We start from the raw sequence: 20,554 nt of genomic DNA on the forward strand, positions 1-20,554 counted from the left end.
ATAAAGCTCTTGATTAACTTTCACTAATTTAGAGTTGGTCATTAATAAATTTATAATACATAAAAATAATTTATTTATCAAAAGCAACTTTTATATCTATTGTTAAATAAAGAATTAAATGTTTACTTATATAACAGAATTTTACTATTGTCAACACTTATTTTTTAGCTGAGAATAACTATTGGTTCAATGATTTTATAATAGAGCGAAGACCGATAATCAGCAGATTTCAAAGAGAATAGCGGTATCTCCACATCCTTTAACAGAAAATTAAAAATACTCTTTCTAAGCTTATATTTCCATTTTATATTGAAAATTATTCGTTTTATGAAAGAAAAAAATAAGATTTTATAATTTTTAATTAAAAATACCATTACACCATTTAAAATGTCTTATTTAATAAATATATCATTTCACTATTAACCAAATTGCAATTAAAATAATTAAACTGAAACTCACCTTGCCCATATTCACGAAACCATGATCTCTAGCAACTTGATGCGCTGTCTCATCATCAGCATTTGGTATGTGAACAGCCCACGTGTGCGTAAAGTGTTTAGCACTCCCACTGTTGCTGAGACTGTTACTGTTGCCGTCGAAGACCTCATCAAAACCTAGTTCGACACTGGACTCATCAAGTTTAGCTGCTAATGCGAAACCGACATTTAAATTGCACAAAAATACTACCGCACTAAATTGTAAACAAATTAATAAAATTTTGTATAAATTATTAATGCCGAAAAGTGTCCGTGTTGAATGTTGCTCTTGATTATGTCGTTTTGAATTAATTAAAAAACGTCTACTAAACGAAATATTATCTAAAATTTCATAAAGTTTAGGTCTATTACGTTTGTGCACTAAAAAACTAGACGAGTTTTTATGTATATTTTCATTTTTATCACAATCATTTGCTTTTTCTAACGTGTCGGTTTTGGCGCTATGACACGCATTTATCAACAAAGTTCTCTGTTTGTCGTGTGCAACATGTTGCGGTACAGCATTGTCAGCAACATGTGTATATACAATATTATAGTCGCTGTTGGTTGTTACGTTGTTCTTACCGCTTCTATTTTTTATGCTAATATTTTGATTTTGATTTTTATTTTTATTTTTATTTTCGTTTAAATTTTGCACGGCGTTCCATCGTACAACGCCGTCTTTCATTGTGCGTTTTATGGGAAAAGGTGAAGGATTTTCTTTTGCAGTGTGTTTTTGGGCGGAAATAAAAGTGTCGCTTTTTATTACTTACACTTTGAAAGGTGTACCAAGCATTTGGTGTAATTGTGTAAAGTTCAAATTGTTGCGTAAAATTTCAAGTAGAAATCTGCAAAAGAACAAAAAAATATTGCGGATTTTAGATATTATTAAAATAGAGTGTTACATTATAAAAGTAGAATATTTTTTGGCATTAGTTTTATGTAGTGTTATTTGCCGTTTCTGTATTATGCTGTCGGAAACTCAATATAAAAATAAAATAAGATAATGGTAAACACGATCTTAACTACAAAAAGTACAAAAAACTTCACGCCTGTTTAAATAAATACTATAGTGTAAAGAAATATACATAGTGTGACACAATGTGGAAATGTTAATCTTTTCTGGTAAGAAATTAATACATAAGGATAATATTGTGTATGGCATTTACATAGAAACGTTGTAAATATAAAAATGAATTATCCAAATTTATTTTAATGTGTATATAACTCTCCTTAAACGTATGTTAACTCTGTCAAATAATATATGTGTAATTATTTATAATGTAGAATATATGAATGGAAGAAAACCAATTTAATTACATCATACATTAATTTATGCATATTATATAAAACGGCAGTAAATAATAAGCTGATTCATAACTCGAATGAAAAAACTTTTTTAGAATGTTGAGTAGGAGCTAGCTAGTGCAGCGTGTAGCTATAGAAATATAATATTACTTCATTTTACAGAAAAATATACTAAATTGCAATTGGGCAATAAAATATAAAATCTTGAAACAAAAATAAAATAAAATAATCAGACGTTGTCTAGAAGGTGTTAAGGTATTTCAAAGCATGCCTTTAAATCATATACATTTCCAAAGCAGTTCCGAAGAGTAGATTGACACTCTGAACCAGAGATTCGATTCGAAAACCAGTGTATGTGCCTGTCGTCGGAACCAAATTTGAAACTCATACATTTCAGAAGCAGTTCCGAAGAGTAGATTGACACTCTGAACTAGAGATTCGATTCGAAAACCAGTGTAAGTGCCTTTGTCGTCGAAACCAAATTTGAAACTCCATAATTCGATAAATTATATAAATTTAGGTCGATTTAGAATGAGTGCACAGTTCTGTTAAGAAGATGTTTTGTTGAATTGTTCATTATAGAAGTACATTAATAACCGACAATACCACAAATGAACTTATAAAAAATGAAACTCAAATTCATCTTTCGAGTTTAGAATCCTTCGAACGTCAAGTTGGTTATATGTTATAATATAGGATATAATATAGGATTGCAGTATATAATCTTTGTTTTTTATTCAATAAAAAGCGTTATTATCTTAAACAATAAATAAAATATTATAAATATAATATAATTTATTTTTTTAGTAGAAAATTCTTGTTTCATAAATAAATTTATTATCTCTATTAACTAATACATAATACAGATATATAATATACTATTATACTATTATATAGATGACATTATTATAGAAGGCTTGTAGAGTATCAGGTTATTATAATGCCTGTCGTATTGTATGGCTGGACAGTTAACAATAATGATGAAAAGGTATTAGGAGCACTTCAGAAAAAAGTTATTTGATCCCTTACATACTGGCAAGTATCGAGTGAGATAGAACGATTAAGGTATTAAATCGGTACCCATCGAGCTGGAGAACGTCCTCATTTAGGGTTGAAGTACCAGATGACCAATGATATGAAGGCACTCAACACTACTACTTGAGCTAACAAGCTACTGATTGAACTGGTTGGTTTACTCAACTGGACGCGGCCAAGGACGGCTCTAGTCTTTAATAGCTAACTCAGTAAGTGAGTATTTATTAAAGACGCATAATTCAAGACTGACACCACAGCTTCTTAGGAAATGCTATGGACGGCACAAGGATGCTCCAAAAAGGCACATAATATCGTGAAATCTACCAAAAACACTCAAGTCTGTAATAGTCAACTAAGTAAGTATATAGCAATATGTTAATTTATTGATGCTATAAGTAGGACATTATAGTCTTCTATTATAATTAGTAATAGCATTAATTGTTTATACATTGACGTTAAAAATCAAAGTGTTACATATATTTCGAAAACCTAAAATGTTTAGGAATAAAATTATTAAAGTACATAAATTTTACTTATTAAAATTAATTTACTGTTTTTGTAGCTAACATTATCACTTAGGAATATTTTGGATTGCACAAATTTTACCTTAAATGCTATAAAATAATTTTAAAAATATCTTTTGTCTATTCCTTGCAGTTTTGTTTTTTTGTCAGGACACACACAGTCAAATATCATCGCTGCTGCATCAGTGCTTAGTGTATACCTGCTTATTGCATCACTGCAAGTGCAGCTATCAAGGCAAAGGCAAAAGCATGAAATAAAATATGCTATGATATTGTGTGCATGCAGTTGAAAAGCGCCTAAATGGAGGCAACGTTTTGTGTTTATAAATTTAAAATTATGTAGATGCAAGTAATGCATACAGGGGAGCGACTGTTAATGTATAAACAAAAATATAAAAATAATACAAAAGTATCCAGTAGAGGGAATGGAAAATTTGTTGAAGGCGATTTTTGTTATGTTCATGTTTATTTTTTCGCTTTCACTAACCGTATAAGGACCAGCTGTGCCCGCAGTTTAATATTAACTATTAAAAAACTGATAAATAGTATTAACTGAGTTAATAAATGTAAAAATCTTATTATGCAGTGAGTATACATCTTAAATTCTTTTCTATCCATATCAGTCCTACTATCTCTCTGCCTCGCCATATGTCGAGGCCTTAAGAAATTTACATATTTTTCCCTTTTTTTTCTTTTTTTAAGTCATTGCGTTCGTTTCTTCACTAACTTTTTGGATCTTACTTAATGTATAAACCAAAAAATAAAAATAAGTCAAAAGTATCCAATAGCGGGAAAGGACAATTTTGTTGAAGACAACGTAAGGACGATTTTTTATTCAATTTAAATTTACACTTTTTCTCTTTGATTGTTTTTTTCCTTTCTGATCTATATCTCTCAACTATTTTATCTCGTAATATGATGTATTAGCAATATAATAAAAATATCACTACAATAAGTAGTGAAGTTTACAGAAATGAAGTTTTAAACTACAAACTAACAGATATCATATATGGTATACATATAATACACAATATTTGGATTTAAAAAGAATGCATCTGTATAGATTGTTGCTTATTCATTTGTAATAGTAGTTGTAGTTTTTTCCTTTTCAATTTTATTTTATTTTTAATACTATTTTTGTTTTACTTGCAACACTGGCATATTTTCCGCATCATGAATAAAAGTAACAATTTTTGTTCAAAAGCGTACATTATGCTTTGATTTCAATTAACATAAACCGACCTCGTAATTGAGGTAAAATTATTTTAAAAAACTTACATAAGAATATTATAAACAATTTAGAAATATTTTCAATAAGAAAAAATAATATTTTTGGTTTATTTTATATAGTTATGAATACTTTTCATATGACTATTTGATATCGAAATTATTTATATAACTGCATATCATAAACTAATTTCCTTTAAGTATGAAAGTTCAAAAATCCATAAAATGTATTAAAAAATTTTTTATTACAGAACAACTAGAAGAAACTACAATACGTTAGACAAATAAGTTATTGGGGTATAACTTTCTTGCAGAGATCACAAATTAACCTGATAAATCCGTAGCGATACCATTTCAGACCACTTAAAGGCAGTAAATGAAAATATACATTATTAAAGATATGTGTGTCATTGACAAATTTAAAGATAATAGTTAATTCAATATTTGTGCAGAATCTTAGTCTCCAAAACTGGTAGATGGAATATATGTTAGTCGAGTTCGTTAAAAAAGCCGAACAGCAACAGAAAAAAGGTCCCAGAATTTTTATAACTTCTTCTCCTTTGCGCTTCGTGTCTTCATCACTGCAGGCAATATTCAGATTGTGTGCCTATTTCGCAACTAGACAGTGTAGAAATACATTACTTTTATTAAAAAGTCTATTTATGTATTTCACTATCATTAATCTTTATACGTACTAATATGGGTTCAGTCAATACAAATGAAAATTTTTAAGAAATCAATGAATGATATCTAGGCTTTTGTCTACTCAGAAAATTATACAAAAGAATTATACATAAATATTATTAAATCGACTTAATAGACTTAATTATGAAAAATAGAAAAGTAATATTTTTATCATTATTAAAATAAAATTGTTTGTCTTTTTTGAGTGTTTTAAGTAAATACAAGATTATTTCCCTGATAATAATATTCTAATAAAAACTATCAATCCAATTATCAGCTGTAAAATGCATTTTAATTTACATATGCGAACCAACTCAATTAAAACAGATTAAATAGTTCTCGTCCATTGGCTCAATTCAGGCAATTGTGTGTACCCATTCCATATCCTCGTAGTGTTGTTCCTGATGTAGTATAAAATTCTAATTTATGCACTCTTTGTGGAATAATGTGTCTGCAAAGTTATTTTCTAAAGTTTTCACATAAACTTGAATTAATTATTTATCAACTCTGAAATGTATTCCCTCTACTCAAATTGTCTTTGGAAGTATTAGCAACATTTTCTAATGGACAAGAAATAACAATGTTATATTGAATAGGGAATAAAACTTTTTTACTTTTCAATTCTTTTATTTTTAAATTTAATTTAATTGCAACTGTCAAATGCATATAAGTCAGTAATTATATAATTAAAAAAATAAATTTTCTCTTGCCTGCCTGGGCAAGTAATCTCTTGTGGATTTCTGAAATTATATCAAATGAGTAGAAAAATTTTAAAAAAATATACATAATTTTTAAGTCTAATAAATGTCTTTAAGTGGATATATTTATATACATACTTAAGTATACCTCAAAGGAATATTTGGTCCATAAGTGGAAACACTGCAGCCCATCTAAACCATGATAGAGACGTGATTATATATATTTATAAAAACCTAAATATATTTCTTAAATTTGAAGATGCGTATTATGTATTTGTAAAGATATAAAATAAACTATCAAATAGCTTATAAAATTGGTTTTAAGCAGTGTATAAAGACACCAGATTACTGCTAGCTTCATTGATCCTTTTATCATTTTTCAAGCCAATTAATATTTCTGAAATGAATACCTGGTAATAAATATTAATGTTATTAATACTTTTAGTAAAAACTTATGCAGAATTGAATCAAATGCCCTTAATATTATAATCTGGACCAAATTTCTAATTGACTGATCAAATAGAGATGTATCAGAAAAAATAAGACAAAAAAGAAGAGAATACTCGATTTTCATATTTTCCGAAAATCGAAAAGTACATTTATATATCTTCAGTTTTCCAATTATTATCTAACGAAATTTTTTTCAAATGGAACTAAATAAAAACGATTAGATAAAATATTTAAAAGAAATAATCATAGTTGCCATATGTTTTTATTTTTTGGTCTTTCTATAGGCAATATGAGTTTTCAGTAAATGTGAGTCGAAAAATAATCCAACTCCTTTATTTATATGAAAGAAATAGCTAATTCTACTTTACGTTTCTGTTTTTTAATAATTAAAATTAAAATAAAAATTTATTTATAAATTTTTTTTAAAAATTTAAATTATATTTCACCCAACGTTTAGCGGGAGAAATCCCTAAACAATTTTTTATGCATTCGCTTAGATCAAACCTATGTGTTACATATAAAACCGCATAGAATGCTTTTACATAGATCAAGATATATATGCCATGCAGAGTGTATCATCTGTAGAAGTGGAAAAATGTTAGGTTAGACTCAATTATTATTGCACATAAAATATACGATGCTACCCATATTTGCATTCACTATTAAGTTTATTAATAGATTAAGTGGAAATGCCGAGTGTTAATACAAATATCAATAAGTCCAATTGACAACATCTATTGTCAAGTGTGATACAAATAAATTTCGCAGGGAAAGGCAAATAACAATAACCGGGAACTAGTATTACTCAATAAAACCCCAAATAGTTTATTTCTTGTTTGGAAATATAAAAACAAATCTGCTACTGTTCTCGATATTATAGCTTTAACAAAAAATTATATTAGGGATTATCTGTTCAACTGTCACTTTATCATATAATGACTTCTTATTGCAATTAAATTGGTAATATTATTAATGAATTTTAAATTTTTCCTTTTCAATTTTAGATAAAATTTTTGGATACTTGATAGATACCTTGTGCCTATCAACAACCCATTTACATGATGTAAAAATCCATATTTCGGTTTAAGTTTCTTTAACTCAACTAAATTTCTTTTTTCGATTAAGGTTTCTTTCTATAAATGCTGGTAACTGATAAATTCATTTATGTATAATATATATCATCATATATCATCACAGTCTATATTCGGTATTCGCTTGCAGAAAGATTTGACTCTATTTATCCGTATTTTTTTGCAACAGTTCAATAATTTCTCACTTTATTGTCTGCAACATCAGGGTCGGTACATCCAAGAAGAAGAATCCATTTTTCTCAGTCGCTCCGCTTTTTATAGCTCATTGCAAAGAACAAATTTCATCTTGAGTAGTAATTACGTACTCAGTTGTCTACCCGTTGAACCTCAATCTTTTGATTGTTATTGTAGTGTCAATTTCCGGTTTCTCGTACAAGCTTAGATGACTTGTTTTTGTATGGGTGTCTTCAATTACCAGACCATTCCTCTTAACACTTTTCTTCCGAATGCATTCAATTTGCTAATTTAGTTTTTTTTTACTTGCGTACATTAAAAATCGTAAAATTTAACTTTTGTTTGTCTATTTAGTCTCTGACTCCTAAGATGGTTAGATATGCGATAAAATGTAAATTATATCGACAAATTTATCATCAAATTACATTAAAAACTTACAAAAATAAAAACAAAAACAAATTTGTTGATAAATTTATCTAATATAAATTAAATATTCCTGTTACCTTTGGAGAAAAGAATTTATGAGGTCCTGCGGCGATCTTATAATTTCGAACATTCTTTTGTGTTGAAAAATTCTTAACACATACACAGTGAAAATAAAGGTCCTTTAAATATTTTTCATACCTTATCGGCATTGTTTATTTTTCTCCTTCTTTAGCTTATTTCCTTTTTATCGCACAATTTGCTGCCTTCCGTTGTTCCCTTTAAGTTGCGTGTTGGCTGCGTAAAATTGTTAATGAGTTTAAAAATGTTCCTGAGGGCAACTTTTTAGCTAAACTTTTGAAGAGCACTACGAAGTGAGTGGAACGGAAATTATTTGGGGAAATCACACAGCAAAAAAGCTTCATAAAGGATACTTTAAACGGATAAATTAAAATTGCAATTATAGCGTTTAAATTTCCAACAGTTTTCAATAAATAAAATATATTTATATTTTACTTAAAAAAATATATATATTTTAATTTGAAATTAATTAATTTCATTTCAATTCATCCAAAAAAAAAAAAACAATTTATTGCCGTTTTTTTATTTAATAAGAGAGAGTCTTCTGGTATGTTGTGATATTACATATTGTTGTATTATGATTTAATTGGAATATTTTCAAAAATAATATAAATAATAGTATCAGAATCCTAATTACAGAGATTATTAATGTTTTCATTAAAAAAAATATCTTTAAGCTATTATTTTAATCAAATCAATCAGAAATTAATTAATTTTGCTTTACTTGGATTGAATTTTATGTTTAATTTTGTCAACAATTTTTATGTTACTTTTAATGAAATACCATTCGCTTACCAGCGCGCTTCGGCACTGGAGCAATTGTGCTGGAATGGAATGAGTTATAAGAAAGTTCAAATAATTGAACAATTCCGAAGGATGCCATTGTCATTGCTGAAATCTGTCACAAATCAAAGCCAGCAAAATGGCGGCCATATTAATTTTTATGCTCTTTAGGCGTTTTAGGCGCTTTCAGTTCAATGCATTAATGGCTTGGATAGCTATACAATGATGGCGTATTCGGCAAAACGACAATAAGGAAGATAAAGTGCAAAGCAAAAAACATGATGGAAAAGTGTCAGAAAGTGATAATAAATTTACAGAGCAATCTTAGAGGCGTTAGTTGCAGAGCTTATTTCACTTTATGTGTCATTTCGCTATCAAAAACACACAAAAAAGGATATCCAGAAGGAAAGATTCGTTAAATAGGACAATAAATGCCAATGATATTGCAACATTTGTCATTTTATTGATTTAAGCCGATTGAGGAATGTAATAAGTACAAATAAAATAAGCTAATTAATTAATTAAAATGATTAAATCTATTTGAGTAAGGATTTTTGAATATACTTGTTCCATTCAGTGTTAAAATTATTTATTTTTGCGAGAAAAGTAAGAACAGTAAGTATTGTGAATATTATTGATAAGAAAATGAAAAAAAATCACAAATTATAAAAAAAAAACATAAATAGTAACTGTGATATGTTGCATAAAATATTCATGCTTTAGAATACTATTTTAACGTAGATATTCGTTAAATTTTGTAACCATTATAATAAGTAAATCTGGTTTTGTGTCTGCTATTTTCAAGTCTAAATTAGAAAATTTTGATTTATATAATTTGCCTTCAGTACTGTTAATCACCATCACACTTGACGAGTAAGTGTAATATTAAATACCATCACTTGACGAGTAAGTTTAATATCAAATACTATCACCTGACCAGTAAGTTTAATATTAAATACTATACATATATACATATAATGTAGTTCTTACAGTAGAAATTGAACATATACTAAAAAAAATTATCTACTTTAACCAAAAAATACATTAACTATATTAAAAACTTAAAAATGGTATATCTACCACTGGTGATCTGGACGATCAATATAGCTAACAAATCTCATCAGAGCGAGTGACTTTTTTATTGGACTCTCTACATATTAATAAACTTAATATATTTTGCTTATGCTATGTGCGTAGGTATGTGTGCCACGACATTTATAATTTTGTATATATATATATATATATTAACTGAAGAAAGGCATATTAAATAATAAGGTCCTTCTGCAGAGTCATTTAAAAAAAATGCAATTTTTCAACTTTATTTGCACATTTTAAATAAATTTAGTTGAAATACTGAGCGCATCATTTGCATACACTGGACATTTATATAGCCTTCAAATTGAATATTTTGAATTGGAGTTGTCAAAATCACTCACCGTAGAAGTTGAGAAAAAAAAACATGCAACTAAGCATTTAACGTCAGTTACGAAAATTTTTTGCAAAGCCGAAACTGCAATGTGCACTGATAGAACTGCAGCACAAACAGGATATACTTACTTCCTGTGACAGTGTTGACAACATAAGATAAATTAAAATCTGGGAAAAGGAATTGTACGAATACGGAAAATGAATTCAATGCGAAATTGCTAAGAATAATATGTATTTAATGATGACAGTGCAGTTCGGGTATCATTGCTGGAGGTTATCAAATGAAATTCAATAATTTGTATGAATTTTTAATATAAATTTCATATATGAATATAAATATATATTTATTAATAGTAAAATGCATAAAAAAAATTTCAATAATTTTGTTTGCGAATTCAAATGAATTTGGGAAAAATTTCATTTTGAACATTTAAACAAATACAAGGAAGGATACCAGTTAATATTTTTGTACTTTTTCATTTATGGCAATAACCTCTCATCGACTCACAATCGTAGAAAAAAAAGTAATAATAATACGAGTGTAATAATATATGAGTATTACATATATATTAAGTTATATATATCAATGATTGGCACCCTTCCCTTTCGTTTGTGAAAATAAATAATCAAGTGAAAATTGCATGCATTTCATTTATTATTTTACTCAGTTGCTATGTGCATAAATTGGAAGAAATATATAAATACTCATTTTGAAATATGATGCACTTACAGTATACGTATACAGGGTAATCCCAAAAACCAGTAACTTTAACACAAAAAATGGGTAAAATGGGAGGATGTTAATTCATCGAAAAATAGAGAATTAAATAAAAATCGAAGAAAATCTGATGTCAATTGAAGATAAAGTGTGTCCGACAGTTAGAAAATTTCTTTCACAAAAATACGTTTTTCTGCAGAAATGAAAGAAATATTAACAAAAACATTATTTTGACAACCATAAAATAGATTACCTATATGTAGAGCTTGAATTTAAATCAAATTAAAGCTGGATTAATAGTTTCTTCTCAAAAATGAAGCTTAAAGTACTTTTAAGATTTGCAAAAATTATACTATACTTCCACATTCGGTAATATACAAAGCATCCAACGTTTTTTGTCACTAGATGTTGTTGATACCTATATATTTGGCAATTAAAAAATTAAAAAACATCAATGCAATTATGTCAACATAAACATTTCTTTCAAAAATGAATTTCACGCTATATTTTTTTAGTGAAAACAGTTGCTCAATTCGCCACTAGTGTAAAAAATGTTTTATTTATTTGAAAATGAGTGATATTTCTAACGAAATCGAACCATTTTTGGAACAAATCAATACATACAATAACAAATGAAAGACGATAGTATGTAATGTAAACGTTACGTTAATGGTCAAAAACTGGTGATTTCAAAATTTAGATTGACGGCAAAACGGTTATGTTGAGTGATTGATGGGATTTGAAGATAATTGTGTATTATGAACTGCTCTAGTCTAGATCAATGGTTAATAAAATTCTATACTGCTCAGAAATCAACCACTTGAATAAAGCAATCAAGGAAGAGCGATTAAAATTGGAGTTATGCTCCATCATTACAATGTCAGGCAACACACATATTTGATGATCGGAAGAAATTGACAAAACTTGCACACATCTTTGATGATTGGAACAAATTGACAAGACTTGCACTATTTGTTTTGATTTCTGCGGAACTCTGCAGATAAGCTACAAAACCAGTGCTATATAGTGATGAAATTATTACGCTACTCGAAAAATGGCAATAGGTTATAAATAAAAATGACGAATATATAATTGATTGAAATTGATTTCTAATTTAGGAAACTTTTATATAAAAATGCACCAAAAAATCATGAATACTTTTGACATCACCAGATTTATTAGAAGGCAGTTCGACACCTGCCGAACTATTCGTTTTGTAAAAATTAAAAAATATTTTAAATCAGCTTATATATATACATATATATTATGTATATATATTACTTCACTTACTGCTTAATGGTCACTTCACTTAACTTAGTGACGCCTTGTTAAGTATTTTTAGGGCTAGGCTCTAGTTAATGTACTTGGATATGAGAGTCCCTGTATAGTTACATGTTTACATATGCCATCATCATATCATTGTTGCACAATTGCTGCAAATGGTTTAATTGATTTTGCACGCTGATGTATCCGTAAAGCTTTATGCAATGTAAAAAACAATAAAATATTTTAATCAGCTTAAATTTACAAACAATTCAATTTGTTGTTGCATATTTCTAGGGGCGACGTCATAAAGCACGTAACCACACACCTACAATCCCCATGAAATTGGCCTTGATTAAACTGTGTGTGCACGCTTAAAGCGATAATTGCGTTTAAAATCAGTTTATGCATATTACAGATATGTGAAAAGATATATACTTTTATACAGATATACGTATTATACCAATTATTCATATATAGGTACATATACGTATATTATGCGTATTTCATTTTTCGATATTAACATTAAAACAATTACGAGTTTTTACTTGCGGAATATCTGGTATTAACGCATATAGTACACTTTGGGCAACTGCTTCAGAATATCAATAAAGAATGCAATTTTTGAAAAATACTGTAAATACTTGAAAGTGTTTTCTTATTTAAACGAAATTGCAATTCAATCAATTGATGTTATTAACTTTTTCTTTGCTTGTTATTTAAGAAGTTTCCAAGTTGCATATTTGCATATTTTCAGATTTTTAAGAAAGAAAAATATTTGATATTTAACTTTCGATATGAAGTAACAAGCATCGCAAAATAAATAAAAAGTTTTTGCTGGACTAAAATGAGTTTCTTTAACAAAAGTTTGGCTACAAAATATCTTGTCTAGTTAATTGCTTACATTTCTGATATATTGGCAACCACTGCGGGGCTTTAGCAAATAAATTTTTTCTGCTAATGTTTATTTGAATATAAATTGCACTTTAAAACAGATTAGCAGATAACTAAAAAAAAGATTTTCATACAAGGAATCGGTAGAAATATGTAACTCCAATAAATAATAAGGATTAAAATCATATATATACTATTAAACTTCTAACAAATATGTACTAATTATTGCCATATTACAATAATAAATCCGTATCTGAAGTTTTAAGTTAAATGTGATATTTAATTTTAATTCATAATAAAATTATGTCCTTTTTGATGCTGTCAGCTAGCACTTATTTCGTTTTTATTTCGTGCAGGTTTTTGTGAAACTAATTTGTTTCTTTGTTTGTGTTTGCAATTTTTTTTGCCCATTTCTGGAACTTTCTTGAATTTTCACTAATAACAATTTTACTTTATACGTTAAAACAAATTTATACTTAATTATGTAAAGACACGATCGGAATATAATTAAGTTTCGTAGTTGATATATAACACAGAGTTGACATTTTCAATGTGTGAAGTAGAGGAAGATGTGAAATGTAGTGGATGCATGATGAAAAAGATAATATTGTGGATATTTTAACTCCAAAAAATGTTTCATTATTACTTATTGTGCTAAAATATTAACTCAATAAGTACTAATATAAGTAATAATATTTTAAATAAAAAGATATAAATAATAAAAGAATATATTCAATATTAAAAAAGCCTAGAACATACTGAAAGCAACAGGCCATCTTACCGTGTTATACAGCTTTACTATTTCAAATGAGGTACCTTTGAAATATATGATGGACATATACCCCTGATGAGTTACGACTATATTTAGATAGCAAATAAAACAACACAAATTATCAACTATCAAATATTACGTATAACACAGAAGATGTATCTTTCAAATTATCGCAAATGATATAACTGTACATAACAACAATTTATTTTATATTCACTTTCTATAAAACCAGTGCTAAGTCAAGCCATTTAGATTGCAAGAACAGCAGAACTTTTTCATACGAGTAAGTGGTACGTAGATATTTAAGTGAAGTAATCTATATTTTAAGAATAATAGTACCTTATTATACAAGTAGGTAGATAAGTATTTCAATTATAAATCTTTTTAGTGACAAATATAGAACTCTTTTCAAAGCAAAAATTTTTTTAAAGTTATAGGTTTCTCATAATCTACCATATGCTTTGCAAAAGTTTCGGTAGTATAAACATGTTTCAGTTGTGGTAAACTTCAAACATTTTAGCATAAACATAAACAATTTTACTTACTGCTGTCACATAACAAACAATTAAGTTAAGACAGCAACTAATTCTCATCTCTGCACTTAACATCGGTTTTGAGATGTTACCTGACAATATACTTAAAGTATTATTTAAATATACAAGGTGTCTTTATACACATACATATTCATCCATCTATGCAATCGACTACTCCTGTACCAACTCATATATATATATATAAACTCTTGCTCTTGTAAATCAAAAGTTCGTTACAACATCTCATGCTCCAGCAAAACCAAACTTCTTTGAAATACAGTAGAAATACGTCAACATTGCAATTTGCATTGTTGGCTTTTAGGCTTAAACACTTTCTATGCTTACATGCAGGAGCAACACTTATACAAAATTATGTAGACAAGCGTTCAGTTCACTCAAAACTGTGGTTGCACGCCCACATCACTGTAATGTACGGCCCTCTTTCGAAGCGATAATGCAAATGAGTTGCGTTTTAATGTTTACGTTTGCATTTTGCTGATTGTTTGTCAGCAAATGTGCTCTCCTATGTGTAATGCCGGGATCTTATGTGAATGCATGCATTTCGACACTCATTATCCTTGAGTACGGCCACTGTGGAGGTCGATAAGGTACGCCTCAGTTGACATAAATTGCCTATTTGTGTGCTTTACGTGTCAAGGTAAGTATTGGCAGGAAGCTCAACTGCGAATAACGTTCAAAAATAAGTTATGATATATAGAAGTGAGCTTTTTACCATGAAAAAGGGCCGTGAAGCATACAAAATTGCACTTACAGTAAACTCATCACAATATATTGCAGTTGAAACGGGACAATGTATACATAGGTAAGTGGAAAGTATGATAAAGCATTTAAGAAGACAAATGCAATATAATTTTCTAGTATTATGCCCTCATTTAAAAATATTATTAACATATAATACTAGTATACTTATATGAATATAAATATGTAAATATAATACATGTATTGTAGAAGCTGGTTATTTTTTGGTAACTGTGAAGTGTAAGACCGAATACGCCCACTTTTGTAGAGAAAATATTATTTGTTTTACAAATGTTATTTATAATTTAAAACCGGATATGCCAATGGTTAACCAATGGTAATTAATCTAAAATAATAGATAATCATCTACTTTAAGAATACTTTTAGAATTTCTATAACACAAAATGTGCCTGCCGAGTTTTGTCTTAGACGAGAAATTCGGAGAGGATAGAGATCTCCTAATTATCTACTAAAACTAATCGAAACCCATTTTGCATTTGATGTTCTTATTTTCATAAAGCAGGCAGCAGAGGTGTATTGCATCTCCATACACCGTTGTGGGGAAAAAGGTGGTAAGATGTACTTGTTGTAAGAAATGTTTAAAATGCAACAGACACAAATTAATACTTTTTGAAGTGTAAGTGCTAGTAAGCCAGCGAGTGAAGACCAACAGCCTCAGCCATCCTGATCAATAAAAGTTGCCCCTTGATAATAGTATCGCCGTGACTGTAATTAGAACTTAAACTTACGCGGGTGGCATTACTGTATTTATTTACTTTCATTCGATGTAAAGTTGCACTTATCAACCGGGTGCTGTGACTCAAATAAAAGCAACTATTAAACATGCCACGCTATCTTCCAAGGGGAAGAATATATTCAAACGTATAGCTCCAATTACTATTGATGGAACTCCTAGGGATTTCAATACGGACATTTATCGACTTATATTAGTGATACGTATGTTTAGACCACCGTGGTGTTAACACTTCACACCACCCTTCACCGTGGTGTTAACCCTATAACGTGGGTATCACGTTATAAAACTATGGAATTTGTTTATTTCGATGATTTAATAAATCATTTGTACAAAACTACAGCAATTTTATAAAGTGCTAATTATCAGACACAAATATAGTAGTAAATTTGCCTTAAGAATATAAAACAAGAAACCATGTTTGATGTGCACATTACTGAACACCATTCCTGTGCTATAAAAAAAGTGCAGGTTGAGACGAAAGAATAGTATATTTACATAGAAAGGGAATGTGATCAAAAGGCGATGAAAATATAAAACATACACGCACAGTAACTTGTCGAGTAGAGTTCTCGTTTGTGTATTGGTTGCACTGCTATTATTATAAGTTTTTAATATCAGGTAGCTGCAATACACAAGATAGAAATTAAGGGATTTAGCGATTTTTTAGTTCCAAAATGTTCGTGTTTTAATGAAATTTTGACTTGAAAATGGAATTAAGTGCAGTGAACAGTCAAAGTTTGAAAAAAGATCATTGGTACCATCGCAATAATCATAATCAGAGTTATAAATATTAAATAAGTATATTCAGTACTTAAATATATAAATATATTCAGTGTATAACTATATTCAGTATCCAGACGGACTACATTCACTACACTTCAATACACTACACTTTTGGATCACAGTTGCTATATTATTTACTTAATGAATTATGAACTAGCATTTATGTGAAATTTTTCAATAATAAGAAAATAGTAATAAATAATTTTACGTACTTTTCGCATCGTTCGCTGAACTCAATAAATAAAAAAAAATTAAAAAAAATAAATATTAATAATCAGTTTTAAAAATCCAAATTATTCGTATTATTCATCATTTATGTTAATGCTCTTTTATTCAGAGCCAAATTATTTAGCATACAAATTTCTGCAAGGCAACGACTTTTGGCATGCCAACGTCAGTTTATGTTATTAATATTAATAGTAAAAATTTTATAAAATAAGTGAAAATTCAACAAAACTGGCAGAAATTCTTCCTTAATATAAATATTTCATTTTCCATGCCAAATCGAGTTATTTAAAAACACAACTGTTATCTCATACATAGCGACTTATATACGAGTATATGCATATATGTATATATATCTGTACATAAATACATAGGCAAGAATCTGAAGTAAAGAGCAATTTAAGTTTTATATAAGTTTTGCTTTAAGGCATTAAAACAAAATTCATTTGCATTATATATTAGAGATTGTTCTAAAAAAACAAAAAAAAAAAATAAAAAAAAAAAAAAACAAGTTTATTGATATATAGTTCCAAAGCATTTTGATTTTGGCAGGAGAGAAAAAATAAGCTAACCAAATATAATACCATATATGTACATTTATTATTTTTTAGTTTATTTTAGAAATGCATTAATTTGAACATAAATATATTAAATTTCATTTTAATATGATTAGTAATAGGATTTCTGGTCATACAAATGGGTTTGAAAAAATAATGAAACATTTTTTGTAACATGCACTAAGGCGCAAAAATAATTTTGCACTTCATACTAACAATAATGGGGTTTTTCGAATTTTTTGTGGACGTGAAATAATGGAACTATAATGATAGGATATTCTTCTGGAATATGTAATATTGTGCGAAATAAGCACGCATTTAAGCTGATAATATCTCACAGTATTTGTATTTTAAATAAAAAAATATTTTTTAAAAAAATTATATAAATCTCATCCATAATCTTTTGAATTTGTGGAAAAAGTTTTATTTTAACAAAAGAGTACAATTCTCAATTTTATTTTTATTTTTTACAACAAATTTAAGTAATATTTCGAAAAAACTCATTTACCTATTAGAATATAGGCTTAATTCATCTTACGGATTAAAATAAACAAATATATCAGTGTAATGAATTTAAATATAGAAGAACACATACATGTTATGCGATCTGCAATAGTTAAATTAATACCTTACAAATGTTTTTACACATTTATCGTAACTTTTTCACTTTATGTATATGAAGAATGAAATAGGATTGCAATAAAAAATATACTTCAGCTATAGTCTAATGATAGCGAGGTGTGTCCATAAAAACCCAAAAATGAAAAGACGGCTGATTAACAGTACAGTCAGTGTTGACTAACGGAATACTGTTTTACTTCCGCTTTCTTACTTATTAACACTGAAAACAAAAGGCAAAAGTTTATGGCTCATGTTGCATTTCCGAAAGAAAGAAAAAATTTTACCCTTTAATTTATAAAGTATCGCATTTCATTTTTATTTTATTTTATTTTTTTTAACAAAAATAGCATAATAATGGAGCTTGTTATGAATTTTACTAATTTTTTTTATATCTTTTTTATAAACTCATATAACACCCCACCACAATTGATGAGCACCTCTTAGACATTAAGTGCTTTTAATTGCTAAAGCTTGAAAGGTCTTAGTCTTATAGCGTTTTCTATGTCTTACAAATTGTTTTACTTTACAGCTTTTATCCACTTCCCTACGTCTTTTCGTATGGAAAAGTGTTGTCATAGTAGTATAAAAAAATGCTTAAACGTAGGCGGCACCTACTGTCGCAGCTGCTACACAAAAATGCACACAGCAACAAAAGGAGCGAAAGTACTTTAAAGAGTTAAATGCGGTATAATGGATTGTCTCTAACTTGTTCAGTCCCCTAACGATATCAAAAGGTTTTTGGTGTTTCCCCTTTTTTGCTGAACGTTTTTGTAAAGACATTTGCCCCGTACGCTTTAAATGAATCTGAAGCAGTTTATTAATTGCAGCTAATGAAGAATATTTTCCAAGCGGTATGGATAATACACTATTTTTCTAGTTCTTACACTTTCAGATTTAAAAAAAAAATATTAAATATTGGAAAGATCATTTTTTTAATATATTTACTCAACGGTTTATGACTCGTTCCTGTAAATATTGATGTACTTTTCTTTAAAATTTATCTTACAAACTAAGAGTTTCTGACTTTTTTTGTAAAGTATTTCTAATTAACTAATTTATTTATTTCCCTGGGTTATAGATTAAAATCAGGACTTCGAATCGGATTTTTTAGTTCCGGTTTTCGCTCCGGTTCAAAAGTAAAAAAGATATAGCGATTCGGTTCCGGTTTCCGCTCTGACAAAAATATCGGTTTTTTCGGTTTTCGGCAAAAATATCGGTTCTGGTTCAAAACCCTGGTTAAATTACAAAATATTCTGCAATTAATACAACTTAATATTTAAAGAAAAAGCATAGCCCGAAATATTAGGTGATTATAGGGATTTTACTTAAATTACATTCATATAACTTCTGTCACAGTCTATTCACATGGCCAAAAAAACATTAAGATTTGCTTATTCGGTTATCTTCTTCACAAAATCATATTCAAATCACAATCCGTTTCATTATATTAAACAAAAATCGTTATTTAACCTTAATTTATCGATATAAAACACACTCTACAAATCAAGTAATATAACACTCCAGATAATATAATTATTTTATAACCACAACAGCAGAAGTAAAAAAATTAAAAAGAAACATTTTTGTCATTTTATATTAATCATTTCCCGCACTCAGCAAGTGAAAAACGCCTTATGAATATCTAAATCAGAAACAATATATATCAAGAAATAAAATTAAACTCAGGAAGAATTATAATTGTTGTTTATTCATTTATAATATTCATACATTAATACATATAGATATATCCATTTTGTGGTTCCGAGAGTATATATAAATAAGACACGTTTGAGATTAAGATTTTAATAAAATTTTGCAAATTTTGTAGCAAATTTTTCCTATGTCAAAAGGTTTCTGATTGGTGAAATATTCATACTGTAAAATAGTTCATCTTGCTCTTGGGATGAGAGTTGAATTGAGTTAATAATATACCTCTTATTACAAAAGTGTTTCCAAATTTAAACTTTGAAACAGTTAACCATTTACATATGTAGAAGAAAAGGCAATTTTTTTGGCGATAGCAAATAGTAGCAAAAATAAACAAAACAAATAATAGAGACGAACAAAATAACATAAACAAAAACCATCAAAAGTGCCAGCTAACATTACCAAAAACGAGCTAAAGTTTCGATATACTCAAAGATTTTAAAAACAAAAATCAAAGATTTAAAATCTTATTTTTAATATTTAAGTAATATTTAAGTCAAATAAAAGGTAGTATTTACAGTAGTATTTGAACAATATATATACTACTACTTCCGTTGCAACTTACCTAAGATAATAAATTTTA

At 28.1% G+C, this 20,554-nt stretch overlaps 1 protein-coding gene across 1 annotated transcript in view; it reads right to left on the reverse strand.

Annotated features, from left to right (window-relative positions):
• Window positions 1-20,554, reverse strand: part of LOC119675721 (furin-like protease 1) — a 173,547-nt gene that overhangs the window by 16,374 nt on the left and 136,619 nt on the right. The window contains exon 5 of the mRNA XM_038086928.1: window positions 460-1,324. Coding sequence (XP_037942856.1) covers window positions 460-1,164 — 705 coding nt within the window. The 5' untranslated portion in view covers window positions 1,165-1,324. The remainder of the gene's footprint in view (window positions 1-459; window positions 1,325-20,554) is intronic.

This window comes from Teleopsis dalmanni, chromosome 2 (assembly GCF_002237135.1).
Source record: "Teleopsis dalmanni isolate 2A chromosome 2, ASM223713v2, whole genome shotgun sequence".
NCBI lineage: Eukaryota > Metazoa > Arthropoda > Insecta > Diptera > Diopsidae > Teleopsis > Teleopsis dalmanni.